The sequence below is a fragment of the Pteropus alecto genome, unplaced genomic scaffold (assembly GCF_000325575.1).
Source record: "Pteropus alecto unplaced genomic scaffold, ASM32557v1 scaffold67, whole genome shotgun sequence".
Taxonomy (NCBI): Eukaryota; Metazoa; Chordata; class Mammalia; order Chiroptera; family Pteropodidae; genus Pteropus; species Pteropus alecto.
This window is the reverse complement of record NW_006441061.1, coordinates 4,401,857-4,419,707: the sequence shown is the minus strand read 5'-3', so window position 1 is coordinate 4,419,707 and position 17,851 is coordinate 4,401,857. Positions and strand designations below refer to the sequence as shown.

General features: G+C 44.6%; 1 protein-coding gene and 2 long non-coding RNA genes across 5 annotated transcripts in view; 2 read left to right on the top strand and 1 right to left on the bottom strand.

Moving 5' to 3' along the window:
- Positions 1–4,021, bottom strand: part of SET (SET nuclear proto-oncogene) — a 10,286-nt gene extending 6,265 nt beyond the window's left edge. Inside the window, exon 1 of the mRNA XM_006918025.3 lies at positions 3,885–4,021. Coding sequence (XP_006918087.1) covers positions 3,885–3,993 — 109 coding nt within the window. The 5' untranslated portion in view covers positions 3,994–4,021. The remainder of the gene's footprint in view (positions 1–3,884) is intronic.
- LOC112484768 lies at positions 8–4,924 on the top strand. 3 transcript variants are annotated; one of them, XR_003048173.1, is made up of 5 exons: positions 8–1,480; positions 1,560–1,657; positions 2,318–2,470; positions 3,876–4,073; positions 4,425–4,924. It is a non-coding gene; the product is annotated as an uncharacterized LOC112484768 (long non-coding RNA). The 3 variants fall into 3 exon arrangements; XR_003048172.1 differs by having other exon boundaries at positions 8–1,657; XR_003048174.1 differs by lacking the exon at positions 2,318–2,470 and having other exon boundaries at positions 8–1,657.
- Positions 4,925–7,007: 2,083 nt separating this feature from the next.
- Positions 7,008–9,015, top strand: LOC112484769. Its single transcript, XR_003048175.1, has 3 exons — positions 7,008–7,218; positions 7,984–8,141; positions 8,612–9,015. It is a non-coding gene; the product is annotated as an uncharacterized LOC112484769 (long non-coding RNA).
- Positions 9,016–17,851: the final 8,836 nt, after the last annotated feature.

Sequence of the window (17,851 nt, the reverse complement as noted above, 5' to 3'; positions counted from 1 at the left end):
AGCGGCTTCCCTTCTCCGCGGGGCGCGCGGGAGAGGGGCGTTCGCAGCCCCCCAAAAGTGCAGGCCTCGCAGTAGCTTGGCTTCACATCGGGACCCAAAAATACATCCACCACCGGTTCTGCGCCCTGGGACACTGCTGGGCCATCCCGCCCCGTGGAAGAAAGGCGGCATCTCCATCCTATTTTTTAGATGCTGCTATTCCGACCACTCAGGCTCTTTCGCAAAGCCCAGCGCTGTCCAGTCCACTCACAGGGCCTTGTCCTGGCTTTGAGTCCAAGCTCCGCCCAGCAGGCTGTGCGCCCTTGGGCAAGTCACTTTCCTCCTCCGTACCTGTTTCTATTATAAAATTATAAAATGCAAAAACACGGCTGACATGGGAACGTTGTGTCAGGGGTGGCATTTAAGCAAGGCGGCCCTGAAGTGGAAGTCCCCTGAAGGCAAGGAGATGCCATGTTTTTGACCCAACTAAGTGCCTAATGCTTGCAAGAAACGCTATCTAATGCGCTAAGCTATCTAATGCGCTAAGTGCCAGTCGGAGCAACGTGCTGCGTTCTTCTCGTTGAGGTCACACAAAAATGACCTATGGGGTAGGCGGTATTGAGTTCGTTTTGCTCAGTCAGAGATGAGAGGACCAACAGGGCCTGCTTTAGAGGTCAAGTCTTCCTCCATTAAGTAGGGCCAAGTTATTTCCGTTTAAATGGAAATGACTCTACTCCCTCTGCCAGGGGTCCAAGACATGGACCGCAGAAGGCCTGAAATCTCTCCCTAGGTATTTATTTGTAACCAGAATTTGGGGTTGGATTATTTGCCTTCCAGCAGGCACATTCTACCTATCAGATCTTAAAGCTCAAGCAGTGTCTTTAACGTTCCATACAGTCCGTGGTGAGTGATCGATAAATGTTAAATAATTGGCATACAAAGCTCATGGATACAGAATGCAAAAACCTTGGGACTTTTCCCCAAAACCCAGAAATTCATCTAATCCTTCCCCTCCAAACCTGATTTGAGTTCAGGTCAATTCATACACATCTCAATTGCACAGGCTTAAAGGGAGAGTAATAATGTTTGATGACCAGCTCCCAGAAGAGAGAAAAAAACGCACAGCAAAAACCCTGATTTGTAGTGTTGGCTGATTTTGATGGCGTATAAATACGCTCACCATGGCCAATTTCCTCCTACCACTGTGATGTTACTGAACATAGGATCAAAGAAGTACCAGGGTCTAGTGCACTGCAAAGCATGTCCCATGGGCCACAGGCTGTGATAAGCACATGCATTTTCTCATTTAACCCTCATAAAATACAAGGTAGGTACTCATATCCTCATTTCATAGATAAACTCAATTTTTTTCTTTTTTTCAGTGAAAGTAGCAAAGCCAAAGTTCTAAACCAGGCTGATGCATGGAAAAGCCTCTGCCCTAACAGTTTTCCCATTTTGTGACATGACTTACAGTAAGATGTACATTGGACATCCAGACCTGGTACGTTCCTAGGCACAAAAAGATACCCTTATTGAGTACAATGCGACCCTTATTCTTCTATTTTTTTCTTTAAATGCAGGTGCACTCCACTAAAATGAGTTCGTGACCCACAAATGAGATGAAACAGTCTGAGAAACACTATGCTGAGGGTTGCTGCTACACAAAGCCTGCTCACAGGTTGGTACCACTAACCCACAGCATCTCCTATGTGCCTGATCTACCTGCATCTCTCATGCATCTATCTGGCAGAGGCTCCAGGGAGCCCTTCCACCATCCTAGCCCTTGGCATCATCCTGCCCCTCTTCCTGACTTTTCCCACAGCAGCTTCTCAAGAGGAGTGCAAGGAGCACACACTAGGAAGTGGAAGAGAAACAGAAAGCAAAGGGCAAGAGTTTCAGTAAACAAGGGAGTGGCATGGACACACCAAGAGATAATTCACCCACGGTGCATTATTTCACTGGAGTCTCTTCCAGCTCTAACATTCTCTCCTTAGCCTCTTACCTCCCTCTCTTTCCCAGCTTCCTTTGAAGGAGAACCCCACAGTTTAAAAATCAGAACAGAGCGATGCTACAGTGCAGCAGCCTCCCAAGATGACTAGGAAATCTTAGCTAGGATGGCCTTCAACAAACACACACACACACACACACACACACACACACACACGCCTCTGAGCCTCCACAGCATGCTGCTTGTTGTGAGGGCTGATGGAAACAGCAGTGCTTAGCACTATGCCTAGCAGATCAGTGCCCAGTGAGTGGCATAAGCTAATATCCGAGTCTAGGTGAACCACCTCGGAAGGACTGTGGTTGCACCTTCTGGTCCTGTTAATTCTCCCAGGCAGCTAAATGGAAGGAGACCAGGAAGACTCGTCTACATTTTGCTGCTCACAAGTGAGAAGGAATTTACTACCCATCTCAAGAGCACAGATTATGCGTCACCGCTGTCTTAAATGTTTTACTTCTACTTACGCCTCACGGTAAAGCCTAACAGGTATTTTTGAGCCCATTTTGCAGAAGAGGAAAGAAACACGGTCATGTCACTTGCCCAACAAGGTCACACAGCCAGACAGAGCTAAGTTCCAAACACTGGTTACCCAGCTTTACCACAATGGGACGTCAACTGGGCAGGTCCATGCATCCCTTTGGACCAAGACCCAGTCAAGTCAAACTTGCCTAGTAACCCAGCAGATCCATAGGGGCACTTCAACGAGGACTCCTTGTCCAGTACTCCTTCCAAGAGCATGGCTGGACCTCAGCCAAGTCAAAAATTAGAAGATTCCCAGGCTCCGAGCCCCTCCCCACTGAGCCGGCCTATCACATTTTCCTAGTGCAATGCTAGTCCGCCTTCCACCTATCCAAACCCAGCCCCGCAAGAAAGCCTCACCACATCCCCACTCTATCAGGGAGGCCTAATCCCCAGAACAGTCCACTTTATGCCTAGCTCCAAGCCGTGCGTGTGCAAAAGGTAATCCTCACCTCCGATAATAGTTAATAGTGGGGAGGGGAGTAGACGTGAACGCAAGAATTACAATGTCATAATGTAGGGGCCAGGCTGAGGTGACTCCGAGCCCAGCAGCTGTGGCTCAAAGGAGGATGCATGCAGGAAGCGACTTTTCAGCAGAGAGCTGGGGAGCAAGGAGACTCGCACAGATAGGGGTACGGAGAGGAGCGATCGGACAGAGAACAAGTGGGTGTCCGGGTCTAGAGGTGAGAGCAGAGCCCCAGCAGGTGAAGAGAGGTAAAAGGTGCTGGAGGGAGCAAGAACCTGGAGAGGTCCACCGGGACCAGGTGGGCAGGGCCCCAGAAGTCTCAGTAGTCTATACCTCGAGGGCATGGGAAAGCAAGGAAGAGGAAGGGTTTCAAGCCAAGGAGTCACGTGATTGGCTTTGCTCAGGCTGGATGGGAGGAGGAGGAAGCGGGAAGCAAGACGAGGAGGAGGTGGCCAGAATTATGGGCAGGCAGCAGCTCAGGAGCAGGAAGGAGGTGGAGAGATATGAGAAGTTGGGAGGTAGAACCACCAGGACCTGGGGATCTGACGGGATGTGGAGGGGTGAAGTCAAGGAAAGGGGTCACATGTGTCTCCCCAGCCTCAGATTGGCTGGTGGTGTCCCTTCCCAACGCAGGGAACCCAAAAAGAAGCGTTTGGGGGCTGCGAGACCAGCTCGGTAGGCGCCGGAGTGGGGGCAGGGACGAGTGCCCACGTGCTCTGGGTCTCCCAGTTTTACTCCTCCGATGCTTCACTAAAAGCTAATCCACTCCCCCCGCTATGCTTACAACCCTTCAAGGGAGTTTGGGGTCACATCTCCAAACTCTCAGAAGGGACAGGATCGGGCAAAGAAAAAAAATCACTTAAGAGTCGATCCTTGCAAATCCCTTAAATCTCCAATAAAATGTAGGGGACATACCTCCCTTCGGCAAGTCCACAGAGGTCGCCGGCTTCTCCGGCTTGGGGGCAGGAGGCTGTCTCGGTTTCTTCGTTTGAGGTGGGAGTGAAGACTGGCGTTTGGGGGCCATGCCGTGAGGAAAAGTCGGAGAGCCAGACCCAGAGGAAGATGCGCGCCTGGAAGAAGCTCGGAGAACTGAGACTGCCCCAGGTGACGGAGGTTTAAATCCGCCCTGGAGCCGCCCTGCCCGGAGGGGATATTTACATGACAGTGGGACACACACCTCATTCCCCCTCCCCCAGCCTCTTCCCTTTCACCCACCCTCCAATCAAGATCAACTTCTCTCCGTCGCTCCCAGCACTTTTCTACCCGGCCTTCTAGGCATTGAGTGGGCGGGGGAGGTGTTTCCTTGTGGGAAGCAATCTGTCCTCTCTAGGACCCTCCTGGTCTTGACTCGAAACCACCAGTGACCCAACCCCCAGCCCTTTTCCACATCCTCTGGGCAGTGCTGTCCCCAATGAGAACGTGTCCTCTTCTTTTTTTTTTTCATTTGGCTTCCAGAAAACTTAAACGTGACCTTTCCTCACATCAGCCTGGAACATTCTTCGGTCCCCCCAAACCCCACTGCTGTGTCTGGCTAACTCCTTCCCAACCTCCAGGTCTCAGCTTGGAGGGATAAATGAATATTGAAATAAAAGATTCTCAATCAAGAATTACAGAAGAAGAGAGGAAAGCAGGTACCTTTGAGAGGATTCGGAGTAGCCATTCATTCTTCGCTCATTTCACAAAAGGACAGAAAGTTAGGAGTTTGAAGAACCTATAGAAAGCATCTGATCTGGGAGTCACAAACCCCAATGCCTTTTGAGCCCTGTCAGGCAAGCAAGTGGAATTTACAACAGCAAGTGGAAGGCAAGTTGGTTCAACCACAACCTTGAAATCAGCCTTGAAACTGCCTTCAAGAGACTTAATCTTGTTAACTGCGCTGCAGTCCAATCCCAGCCTTGCTTTCTCCCACCTCCATGTCATCTTCTTTGTATCCCCTTCTTAATTTCAAATGCATAAAAAACCTACAAAACTATTATTCTCAGGAGCATTTGACGTCTTCCTCCCTGAGTTGGTTCAACCACAACCTTGAAATCAGCCTTGAAACTGCCTTCAAGAGACTTAATCTTGTTAACTGCGCTGCAGTCCAATCCCAGCCTTGCTCTTTCCCACCTCCATGTCATCTTCTTTATATCCCCTTCTTAATTTCAAATGCATAAAAAACCTACAAAACTATTATTCTCAGGAGCATTTGACATCTTCCTCCCTGGCATATATCGTCAGTTTGGCTCAGATAAACTCATAAAAAAAATTTTTTTTTAAAGTTCGTATAACCACTCTGGAAAATTGTGCCAGCTCTACCAAAGCTGGACTGATGCCGAGTTACTCTGTGACCCAGCAATTCTTCTCCGGGCTATACCTCTAATGGAAATGTGTACCTGTGTGCTCCAACATATGTAATAAGTGTGTGCAAGAATGTACATAACAGCGAGATTCATAATAGCCAAGTTCAGGAAACTACACATGTGTATCAACAGTCAAATGAACATGTTGCAAGATATTGAGACAAGAGAACAAGATAAAACAATGAAACAAATGAACTATACGGCTCCGGGCCAGTGACATGAATGTAGCCACAAACTCAATGTTGCGTAAAAGACAAAAATAGGATAGGCATTGTGATTTTATTTGTATCAAGTACAAAAACAGGCCAAACTGATCTATGCTGTTGGAAGTCTTGAATGTGGGTACCCTCGCCTTGGGGCAGGCCGTCACTGGAAGGGGGCATTTGGCCTCTGGAACCCTGGCGATGCTCAGAATCTGGGTCTTGCTACACCTGTGTCTTTGATTTGTGAGCCCCGTGTTGTCAAATCTTTGGTTTTTCTTTTTTCTTTTTCTTTTTCTTTTTTTTTTTTGTCTAAAGGAAAGTTTGTTAGAAAAGGGGTAGCGCTCCACAGACAGAGTGTGGTCTCCTCTCAGAGAGAGAGAGTGAGAGGGACCAGATCTTTGGTGTTTCTAAAGAGAAGCCAGAGATACACATTTTTTTATGTGAAATCTCTGGATTTTAAAAACTGAGCAACTAAACACTTGAAAAACATACTTTGTGAACCTAATAAAACATGAGGTCAGGCCACTTTCAGCCTATGGGCCATGGGTTTGCAACTTCTGAGATAGTGCAATGATTTTCTTCCGTTTCTGTTTGTTTTTCCCCATTAATTACCTTCTTAACAAAATAAATCTCAGGCATAAGTCAATTATGTCAATACCGGTAAAAAGCGGAGCTCTTTCCGGTGGAAGACCCCACCGTCATCTCTTGCCATCCTCTACTCTTTCTTTCTTTGTCAGCTTCTGAAAGACATTGGGCTTCTTTCTAAGACATTTTGAAAGTTACCGTGTCTTGGCTTTACAAACGGGCAAGCCGAGACCTGAGAGGAGTGATTCGCCTCGGGTCATGAGGAAAATAACTGAGTTATAGCTGGAACCAGGATTGTGGGGTCACTTTTTGACAAGCTTAAGTCTCAGCGTTGACATCTGTAAAATGGATGGTGATAATACCTGCCTCTCTGTTTTAGGATTTTCAATCTGAGGACAAAAAGGTCCTCTTTTCCCTGTTTTTACTCCCAGAAATTATCCAAAAACAGTACGGGAAACAAAAATGAAAACTCTCTTGAAACTGGGAGTCTGCTAAACCCGAAACCACAGAACGATTCGGTGGCTGGATACCCAGAGCAGTGGAGAAGGAGCAGGATGTGTGCAGGAAGAGAGAACGGTGCCCTGGCTCCTGGTCTCTGGGCGTATCAGCAAAGGATGCTTCTGGAAGCAGAAGGGCAAATCAAAACCCCTTGCTTATAGCAGCCAGAACAGGGAGTTCCGACATGATGCTGTACTGGGTCAGTTTGGTTCCTAAAGCAAAGAAGGGGCTAAATGAGGAGTGGCCCAGAGGAGCGTCATAAAACAAATACAAATTAGAACTCCCTTGAGATACGATTTTTTTCCAACTCCAACCTGAGATCTAAAAGTTTGGAAACACTCTACCTGGGAGAGGTATGAGGAGAGGTCCATACAGGGTAAGTGGGTACAACCACCTTAGAGGGCATTTAGCCACAAGAATATATCAAAAGTACAAAACACGTACTGTTGACTCAGAAATTCTCCTAATAGGAATGTATCCTACAGATTCATTGCTCTACTGTGAGATGGCACCTGTTTAAGGTAACTTGTTGCAACATTGTAAAAGCAAGATTGGTAACAACTCCTTTAGGCTTCTGGAATGCTCTGCAACCAACAAAACAAGTATGGAAACAGAGCTATGGTAAGTAAAAACACACAAACAACGACAACAAAAACAATGTCCTAAACCAAGTAATTACCATTTGTATTAAAGGGGGGGGGGCGCGTAGAAAAAAATACAGGTTCACTTGTTTGCCTGTATATCTAGAGCACAAGGACTTCACAGAAGGACCCCCGTGAAGGTGATGACTCAGCCATCCCTGGGGAGGGGTGATGAGAAATGAGGGCTAGGGTTACAGGGGAGATGTTTCATTCTTTCCCCTGCTGTACGCTTTGAATTTTGAACCTTATGAGTATGTTACATTAAAAAATGTTACCTGAGCTCCATCCAGTATTTAGAATCACTTAACTCACCTAAGTACAGCACCCGCTTGGCACATGTCTGCTTACATTCAAACATATCAGACCCCACCTTTCCTTTCCTCTACAGTTTCCAAATTTTTCACTTCCTGGATTCCCAGAGGTGTCATAGTGCAACTGTGCGACTCTGCTCCATTCCAGAATCTGCTGCAAGCAAGGTGGGGGCAAGGCAAATGCCTCCCTCCACCCCACCCAAAAGTTGACAGACTCAGGATGTTCTGTAACCCTGAGGCCAGGCTCCCTCTGGAAACCAGAAGTTTCCAAAACATCCAAAGCACCGCATTGTTTTGTTATCTCTGTGCACTGTAGGACAGCTATAAACAGCTACCATTTATTGAGCATTAGCCGTATGAGAGGCGTTCACTAAGCATTATCCTTTTGAACCCTCCCATCGACCTTTTCAGGATATTATGTCCTTATTTTACAGTTGGGAGAATCAAACTAAATGAAGAACCCATACTCAAAAAATCTGGCCTCAAAAGGATAGAAGAGTCAGGATTTGAACCTGTGTCTTTCCGACTCTCCTGCATCACTTTTTGCCTTAATGTGATACAGGAGGATTTCTACACAGAGCCTCATTGCCAGGTAAGCCCAGAACACACCAGCACTTGTCTCCCAATCTCCTAGAACCCCAGGAGATCACCTCTGACCATCTCCTGGAAGATTTCCCTCCACACTTCTCAGCACAGAGGAAACCCTAGGATGGAAACAACCTTTGTCATAATCGGGTGCCAGGCCTCGGAGAAGGCACTTGGTTCCTTTTTCATTGCCCCCACTCTGTGCTCTGGCTCCTTACTAGTCATTAAAAAGTTATAATAATAGCATTTTAATTAAAATTTAGAAAATTAAAATAAGGCAAAAAAGATTATACTGTTTCCCACCCTCAGGAGCCAGCAATTACTAATATAACCTACCTACATGAGCTGCATAATATAAGCCTTATGTCATATAACATATTCACGTACGTTTAAAACAATGGGGATCGTACTACAAAATTTTTTTTTTTCCTGTCTTTAATTCCCTCTCTCTCCCCAACTTCCACTCCTGAATTACAGATGTTGCCGTCTCCCCTTAAGAACTGGATCTCTGAAGGCGGGGCGTCTCCTCCCACAAGCTCGAGGCGCACACCCTGGGCCTGGCTCACCTAGGGCCTGGTGGACCCCGATACCTTGCGCACCTGGGACCTGGCACACCCAGGGCCTGGCGCACCTGGGATATGGTCCGTGGCACCTGGGATATGGTCCGTGGCTCCACCTGGTGCAAACCCAGGACTTGCGTGTAAAGCAGACGTGCTAACCGCTACACTATGGAGCCCTCCCCCAAAATTGGTTTTTAATCTAATTTTCCCCAGTAACAATTTTCCTTCAATGTCTTTTCACGCTATTCGATATTCTCTCGTGACATTTTCACTGCTGCATTGTTTTCTGTTGGGTAAATGTGCTATAATTTATTTAATTAAACCTCGACGATGGTTGTTTAAGATGTTCCTACTATTTCATTGATATAAGCAATGTTGTGATGAATATCCTAGCAACAAAATCTTGGCACACGTACATGGTTATTTTTTTAGAATGGATTCCTAGAACTAAGATCGTTCTGAAAAAGTGTGTAAGGTAATAAGAATCTTTAACATGTTGCCCATTGTCTAGGATTTCTCCTGTAGTGTTTGTGTATTTCACTGAACCCTGCCCAGTTCTCAGAACTTCCAACTTGGTGAGTGGAAATTTTTATCTCAGAGTAGGTAGTACTAATGAGATAAAACGGGTTTTTGGGGGTTTTTTGTATGCTTCTCGACTGATGTTATCGATTCTTTTGTAAATTTCCCATTTGTGTCAATTTGTTCGATTTCCTATTGAAATAGTTTTCTCTGTTGGTTTATAAGTGTATTTTACATATTAAGCATATAAGCCTTCTCTCTTATTTATTGCAAAATATTTTTCTCTAGGTTGTTATTTGCTTCTCATTGTCTTTTTAGTGATATTTTAATTTTGGGGGAGACTCACTAAAGTATTTTATGTTTATATAGTCAAGGATCTTGATTTTTATTTTTCTTGCCTTTGGTGATGCTTAGAGAGAACTCCTCCATTCCAAGATGATGTAAATAATCACCTGTGTGTTCTTCTAATATTGGTGTATCTTCCTTTTTAACCTTATAAGTTATAACCTACCTGAATTCATTCTGGAGTATGATGTGAGACAGAGATATAATTAGACTTTTCTTCCCAAATGATTGGCCAGTTGATCCAAAACAGTTTTATTTTTACTCTGATATGTATTAAGTCTTATGCAAAAGCTTCAGTTAAAAATGATAGCAAATATAAGAATGGGTGGAACATGAGCGATCTCTCATTGAATAACTTTGAGATTCATAAGGTTTAATTGTACTCTAATAACTGTTTACATATCACTTTTTTAAATAGAACTGGTGCTGCAATTCATAATGTTGACAAGAAATACTGAAATTGACCTATTAAGAAGAAAATTTGCTGACATCCAGCCATATTCATTCAATCAGTCAGCATTTATTGAGTATCTAATACATTTCAGACAGCAATAATTATGATAAGTTCTTTGAACAAAATACAGATAAATTAAGTCCTCCCTAATAAGATGGCATTTGCGCAGAGACCGCAAGGAAGTGGGAAGGTGTTGCGACCATCAGGAACATTCTAGACAGAGAAACAAGAAGGTCAAAGCCCTCAGGCAGGAGCATGTTTTAGGAGAAGCAAGGAGGTCAAGTTGTTAGAATGGGGTAACAGATGGGAGATGAGATCGGAGAGTGTTGGAGGCCCCCCTTCCTGTGAGACTTGTGGGCTGTGATAGGGTCTAGATATTTCTACATCGGGCATACAAAATTCAAAGCTGATGAAGACATACCTGTGTCCTGAGTGAGATCATAGTCCATGCCAAAAACTGTATAGATATGGACAAAATTCAATAGGAACAGAGAAAACAGAACAAATAAATCTACTGGCAGAAATCAGAGAAGGCGACGTTTAAGCTGGGTCAGTAAGAAAAAATGGGTGAGATGAGATTTCTTTTCTGGGTGATGAAAATATTCTAAAGTTGATTGCGGTGATGTTTGCACAATTCTGCGAATAAACTGCAAACCAATGAATTATATACTTTAAACAGCTGAATTGTATGATATATGAAGTATATCTCAAGTTGGGTTTCTAAGTAGAATGGACATACATTTTAAATACAAGGTAGAGTTGGTTTGGGGAGAGTATTTTCGAGGAGTTTCTCTCTTTGAAAGATGGGAATTTCTTTGTTTTTGAGACCTTGAAAATTTTAAGGAATTGACAGCTCAGCCTTTGACGGAATGGATATTATATGTTGCCAGGCGCTGAGCTAGGCCTTAGGGTTACAAAAATGAAAACGATATGCTCTTTATTCAGATCTCACAGACTAGGAGAGTATGTGTGCTTGCAAGGATGTGAGGGCAACGCTATTTACTGAACAACTGAAGTATCCACTCTCCTTTGAATGATCACCTTTGACAAACGTTAAAACATATACTTAAGTCTATTTCTGTACTTGCTATGAGGTTGACTTGATATCTGTGATGATTCCAGTATCAATTTCACACTCTTTATATTATTTTACTCAGACAATTCCTCTCTCTCTCTTTTTTATATATTTTTTTCATCGAGGTGTAATTTACATGCCATATATTTTACTCATTTTAAGCATACAATTCAATGGTTGTTAGTAAATTTATAAAGCTATACAATCATTGCCAAAATTTGATTTTAGAACATTTTCATCACTCCCAAAAGAAACCTCATGGCAGTCCCACCCGCAGCCCCAGGCAACCACTAATCTACTTTTTGTCTCTATAAATTTGCCTTTCCTGGACATTTCATATAAATGGAATCATACATGTCGCCTTTTGCATCTGGCTGTGCTTTATCTATGTCTTAATAAGGGGGTGGAACCTGGCTTCTCTCATTATTCTTCAATTCCAGGAAATTTATTGGGCGTTCTTACAGGTTTAGTCTTCCACATCAACTGGAACAAAAGTCATGTTTACAACTCATTTTCTGAATCGAAAGAGATCACCCTGCTAAGTTCCGACATCATCATTTACAATCATGTGCTGCATAATGAGAGGGATACGTTCTGAGAAATGCATCGTGAGGCGATTTTGTCATTGTGCGAACGTCACAGAGCACGCACACACCCAGATGGAGCGGCCTGCGTAGGCCGAGTATACAGCTTGTTGCTTCTGGGCTACGAACCTGTATAGCATGTTACTATACTGACTACTGCAGGTAATTATAACACAATGGCAAGTATTTACATATCTAACCATTTCTAAACATAGAAAAAGTACAATAAAAATATGGTATAAAAGATAAAAAACGGTACACCTATATTGTCTAGGGAGGGCCCTTACCATGAATGGGGCTTGTAGGACTGGAAGTGGCTCTGGGTGTGTCAGTGAGTGAGTGGTGAGTGAATGTGAATGAAGGCCTAGGACACGACTGTCCACTACTATAGATTTTAGAAACCCTGGACTCCGAGGCTACACAAAATTAATAAAATGAATGTCATTACATCAAGCACAAAAGAAAATGATGCAATCAGCAGCTGTAAACAGGAGATGTGTGTGGCTGCGGGCGTAACGTAGCATACTGATTTACAGCAAACCTATAAGTAGAAAGACTACATCCTAAAATCATGATTAAAAGTACAGTATAGTAAATACATAAACCCATAACACAGTTGTTTGTTATCACTATCAAGTCTTATGTACTGTGCATAATTACATGTGCTATATTTTTAGAGTAGCTTTGTTTACGTCATGTCACCGCAGACACGGGTAAGTGCGTTGTGGTCTATGGTAGACTGAAATATCGTTATGTGGTGCATGCTGTGTTTTGTCTCTGAATAAATCTTGATTCTAAAAATCACTTCCCCCTTCGAAGACCGGAGGATGTTTTTATTTGTTAAGGTCTCTCAGACTAAAGAGATAGTTCCGGAAGTTGTTATCACACTGAGTTAAATTGTAGCCCCAGAATAAAAACAGTATAACTTTACGAGGTAACTGATTGAAGGGCACTCCATATTTAAGTTCTGGTTTGCTTCCTAAAAACGACAAATCTACATCCTCAGCTGTGTGGCAATCAGTCTTTCTTTCCGAGCCTCAGTCGCTATCCATATAATGAGGGCCGTGACACTTACATCTTGGAATCATGAACTTCCCCTTGCTTTACCTCCACTATCCACCTATAGGGTGACACCAGCCCCAAACATAAAGAACATGTGCAGAACAGGCACTGTAATCACGGATATTGTTTATAAAGCTCTTTCAGATATCAGATGCACTTAATCGTCACAAGGACCAGATGTGACGAGTATTGTTATCACCCCACTTTCTATGTATTCATTCAGGGATACGCATTTATTGACGACCTACCCTGGGTGAGTAGCGGCCTGGCGTGGGCAAACTTGAGGCCAAGGAGACAATGGTCCCAAGCTCACGGCAGTGTGGAAATACACATGCCACAAAGCAGGAAACAAAGTGTGTGAGTAATCCCAGAGTGTATTTGTGTATACAGTCTCAATGCTCAGAGTGTAAATTCTAAGTTGAGAAGGCTGCCAAGAAGGGTTGCAATGGAGAATAAAAAGGGAGGCCTCTTTCAATCAGGTCTTTGGAGAAGTTCAGTCTAAGAAGACTCATTCTCAGACTTAAAAAATAGGAAGAAGCCAACGCCTCACAGATCTGGGAGACAAGTGTTCCAGGCAGAGGAAACTGAGGCGCAGAGAGGGACAGGAAGGGCACGAGGTCGCACAGCAACTGCACAGAAGAGCCAAGATTTGAAACCCTAATGCCAGACGCCAATCTCCTCTCCGTGACATTCTAATAAACGATCATTAACTAGCCTATTGGGCTCATAGGCAGCATGTCCTAAGAAAAATTGCCTTTGCTTAATCCTGGGTGGATGGGTGGCCGGCCAAGGCTGGGGTTCGACCCACAGCCAGGCTTGTGAGTGTGGGAGCTTCATCCCATTGTCCTTCCCTTCCTCCCTCCCCCCTCCAATTCCAGCTCTGACAAAGCTGTTTTAAAAAGTTCATTAAGGCTCCTTTGTCTTCAGTCCACCTTTGAGCTGGGGCTTTTCCGGGTGGGGGTGGGTCACTGCCTGAGCCCAGCCGAGGCAGAAGCTGAGGGGCAGAGAGAGGGCGGAGCAGGCAGGGAATCTTGGGGCCTGGAGGGACCGCGTTCACCTCTCAAATGATACGTCTTCCTAGAGTGTTCCTTTTCCATGCTTTGTTTCTCTTCCGGTCCTTGGCTCATTGTAGGCATTCAATTAATATTGGTTGAATGAAACAGTTATTTGTGCCTTTCCATGGGTGAGGCATGAGGTTGGGTTCGACACTGCTTCCTTTCCACTCCGCTCGCCACCTCCCCAGCGGTGACCATGTCCTCATCGTAAAGACCAAGCAACTTCCAAGCTCGTTTCACCCTGTAATTATGTGTGTGTGTCAAAGCTCGGAGTGTAAATTCCAAGAAAGCAAGATTGCTTGGTGGCGTTGCCTGCTCCCAAGCACAGTGTCTGACCCAAGGGAGGTGCGAGATAATCATTCGTTGGGTGCATGAATGAATGAATGAGTGAATGAATGAATGGCTGGTAAGGGCATCCCAGGGCTGAGCTGGGGAGTCTGCCTGCTGACTTTGAGGTAACGCCTACCGCCCAGAACTGCATGGGATTCTCTCTTCTAAGCGCCTATTATTTCACGGATACTGCCTTTACTTTAAATAGTTCTGGAATTCTTCTTGAGTAAGTAAGTGGCTCTTAAAAGATGACCCGGGAAATCCCAGAGCCCACCAGAGAGATGATGAGTGTAGTGGCGTTCTCCTGGGCTGAGGACATCTGGTTCGTTACAGCTCACTCTCCACTCTGCAGCCAGGCATCTTAAAAGACGCAAATCCGATTAAGTCACTCCCTAACGGAAAGCCCATCAATGGTTTCCTGGTGCCCCGGTGATAAAGTCCAAACTCCTTGTCCCCTTAGTACCTGTTTGATCTGGCCCTGTCCTCCTGACGCATCAAGGCACCAGATTGTCTCTCGCCTTGGGGACTTCGTGGTGCTGTTTCTTCTACCTGGAACACTCTCCCCCTCTTCCCACTTGTATCTCTACCTTTAAGTTGTCCTTGCCAAGCTGACTTCTCTCTCTTCAGACCTCAGCCTGGAAGCCCTCCCCTCTTTCACCCTGACTCCCAACTGCACAAAGGCCCTCTGCTGACCCCACTTCCTTGTCCATCACCCAGAGCTGACTCACAGGGTATTGTGCAGCTGTAAACTCGTTGAGGGCGGAAACCATCGCAGTCTCCAGAACCTAGCATGGTACCTGGCTCATAATTGGTGGCAGCTTGGGGGAAGGCAGCACTTATTTGGATGGCTGTGTGTGTGTGTGTGTGTGTGTGTGTGTGTGTGTAGAAACTATCCTGTGGTCTGGTGGTACTCCGAACCAATCTTTCCCATCTTCCAAGGCCCAGTCTCCCTTGTGTGATGTCCCTGATCCCCTATGGCTTGGTGATAGTAATAATGTTAATAATTAAGAAGTAGTAGGTACTGATAACATACTCGATGCTGCTTTGTGTGCTCGCGCTCCAAGTGCTAATTCATTCGGTCATATTTCAATCCGATGAGATAGGCCTCAGTATCCCAATTTTGCAGACAAAATTGAGGCACAGAGCGATTTAAAGGAGCATGAGCTTTTGAATCAGGCAGTTCTAGATTTTAATCTAACTTCTACCACTCACCAGCTATGCACAAACTTGGGCAAGAAACTAAAGGTCTCTGAGTCTTCTTTCTTTCCTATATCTGTAAAATGTGGTCACAATAATACTTAACCTATCAGGATGTTGTGGGGATTCATGCAAAGTACTTAGCACATGGTGAGAATATAGTAACACTAGAAGGTGTTATTATATTACAATTAGTTGTTTCATCTTTGGGGGGATAAACATTCAAAAGTTGAGTCACTAAATAGAACTGAATGTTCATAAATTGCTACTAGGGCTTTAAAATAAGGATGCTGTCTAGGGAATATAGTCAATAATATTGTAACAACTATGTATGATGCCAGGTGGATACTAGATTTATGGAAGGATTGCTTGTAAGTTACATAAATGTCTAACCACTATGCTGTACGCCCAAAACTAATATAATATTGGATGTCAACCATAACTGAAAAATAAAATTAAAAAAGACAAGGCTGAAAAAAAATGGGGATGCCTTCTGTTTGACTCTTGCAAGAGCCTCTTCAAATGTAACTGAATATTTTCTGAACACACACTGAACTTCTTGTGCAGTGAGAAGTAGAGGTAGGAACCAGAAGGCTTCCTGGAAATGGCCTGATGGGCAGGGTGAGGCCCAGTTGAGGTTGAAAAGGGGCTCTGCCCTGCCTGTAAGGCAGGAAACTGAACTTACAGAGGCTAGATGTTCATTCAATTAGTTCTTATTGTGTGCCAGGCACAGTGCTGGGCTCTGGGGACAGCTGTGGTCCCCCGGTTGGTGGAGCTGACCCACTGGGGCAAAAACAGGCATCATGACCTTGTTACTTAATTACAATTTTGAAAAATGCTTCAAGAAAGAGTAACTTCGTCCCCTGAGAGCCAACTACAGGGGCTTGGGATCTGGTCCCCTGAGGAAGTAACACTTCCAAGGAGGGCTGAAGGTCAGGAAGACAAGGAGGAGCCTCCCAGGTGGAAGCAAGGTAGGGGAGTTTGAATTGCTGTCGGGGTAACCTGGAATGGGCCAGAGGGCCTGTTGCTTCATGATGGGAGAATGAGGGCTGGAGAAACATGGCAGGGCCCCTTGCTGCCCTGGGGCTCCTCCCCTTTTTCCTCCTTTGGTGAGCCCTACTTTCCCTTTCAGACTCCACCTCCCTGGCATGTGTGCAGGCTTAAGACTTTCTCACTCTGGAAATGTTTCCCCAATTGTCTTGCCCCACTGAGAATAATACTCCCTCCAGCACAGCTAAGCACTCATCTGTTCGTCTGTTCATTCATTCATTTACTCATTCATTCATTCACTCCTTTCTTTTCACATGTAAGCCACGTAAAACTCATACACTACAAAGAGAGAAAAATAAAACTTAAATTACCCAGAGGTAACCACTATCAATACTTTGGATCTAGTCTTCTGGGTTTTGTTAGAAACATATATTGTTACAAAAACAGGATCTGCTGTATGTAAATTGCATTTTATAAAAACTTCAATATGCTGCATTTTGCCATCCTTAAATATCTATAGAATAGCAGTGTTGATGGCCACCTGAGATTCTATACCATGTCAGAAATACTCCACCAAAGGCCTATTATCCATTCTTGTTCAAATATTTAGTGAACACCTGATGCGTACACAACTTTGCTTGGAAATTTAGGCTGACAGCAGGATCAGTCACTATCATCATAGTAACAGTTTTAAATGATGTGCTGCTGAATATTCTTGGGGCTCACTTCTGTCCAAATCTATAATTGTTGACTCAGGAAAAATTCCCAGAAGTGGGATTTCTAGATTAAAGAAGAGAGATACTTTAAGGTCAAATTACCCTCCAGTTAGGTTTTACCAATTTGCACTCAAACCCACTGGTTGTGTTTAGCTTCTCAATAATGTTTATTACTTTCTCTACTTCCTCCTTTCATTCCTAAACCCTCTGCAGGCTCGCTTTTGTCCTTCACTACTCCACCGAAATTGTCCTTGCTAAGGCAACCGATATCATCTAAAATGCCAATTTCAGTAATTATCCACTTTCTGGCCTTATCTTTATTGACTTGTTTGAGCTGTTTAATACCTTGGACCTTACCAACACCCTTTTCTTTCTGAAATATTTCCTTTCTTTGGTCAGGTAAAGCAAGTCCAGTCTTACTAGCCTCATTTTACAACTAGAAACTCAAGGCCCAGAGAGGTACCAAGCCTAGAAGAACAGAGGACCGTTTAGGCTTCATATCCAGGTCTCTCAACACCTGCAGCCATGAGTTTTCGAGTGTGATTTTTTGGAATCCTCGGTGATGTTTGCAAATTCTTCTAGCCTTAAGAGGGCCCCATAAGGAGAATTTTTGTCTGGTCCTGCTTTCTTTCTAGGAAGGAATTTCTATAGCACTTAATTTACAGCACTGTCACTTGTCTAATTGGTCCCGAAGGCCTTGGCTGGAACAGGGTTCTAATGAGGACTCAGCCATGGGGCGGTGCAGAGGGGCCCCTAATTGGGCAGGTTTCCATTCCTGAGAAAGGAGGGATAGGAGGAAAGCAGCCCAGAGGACCTGGCCGGGGGATTCC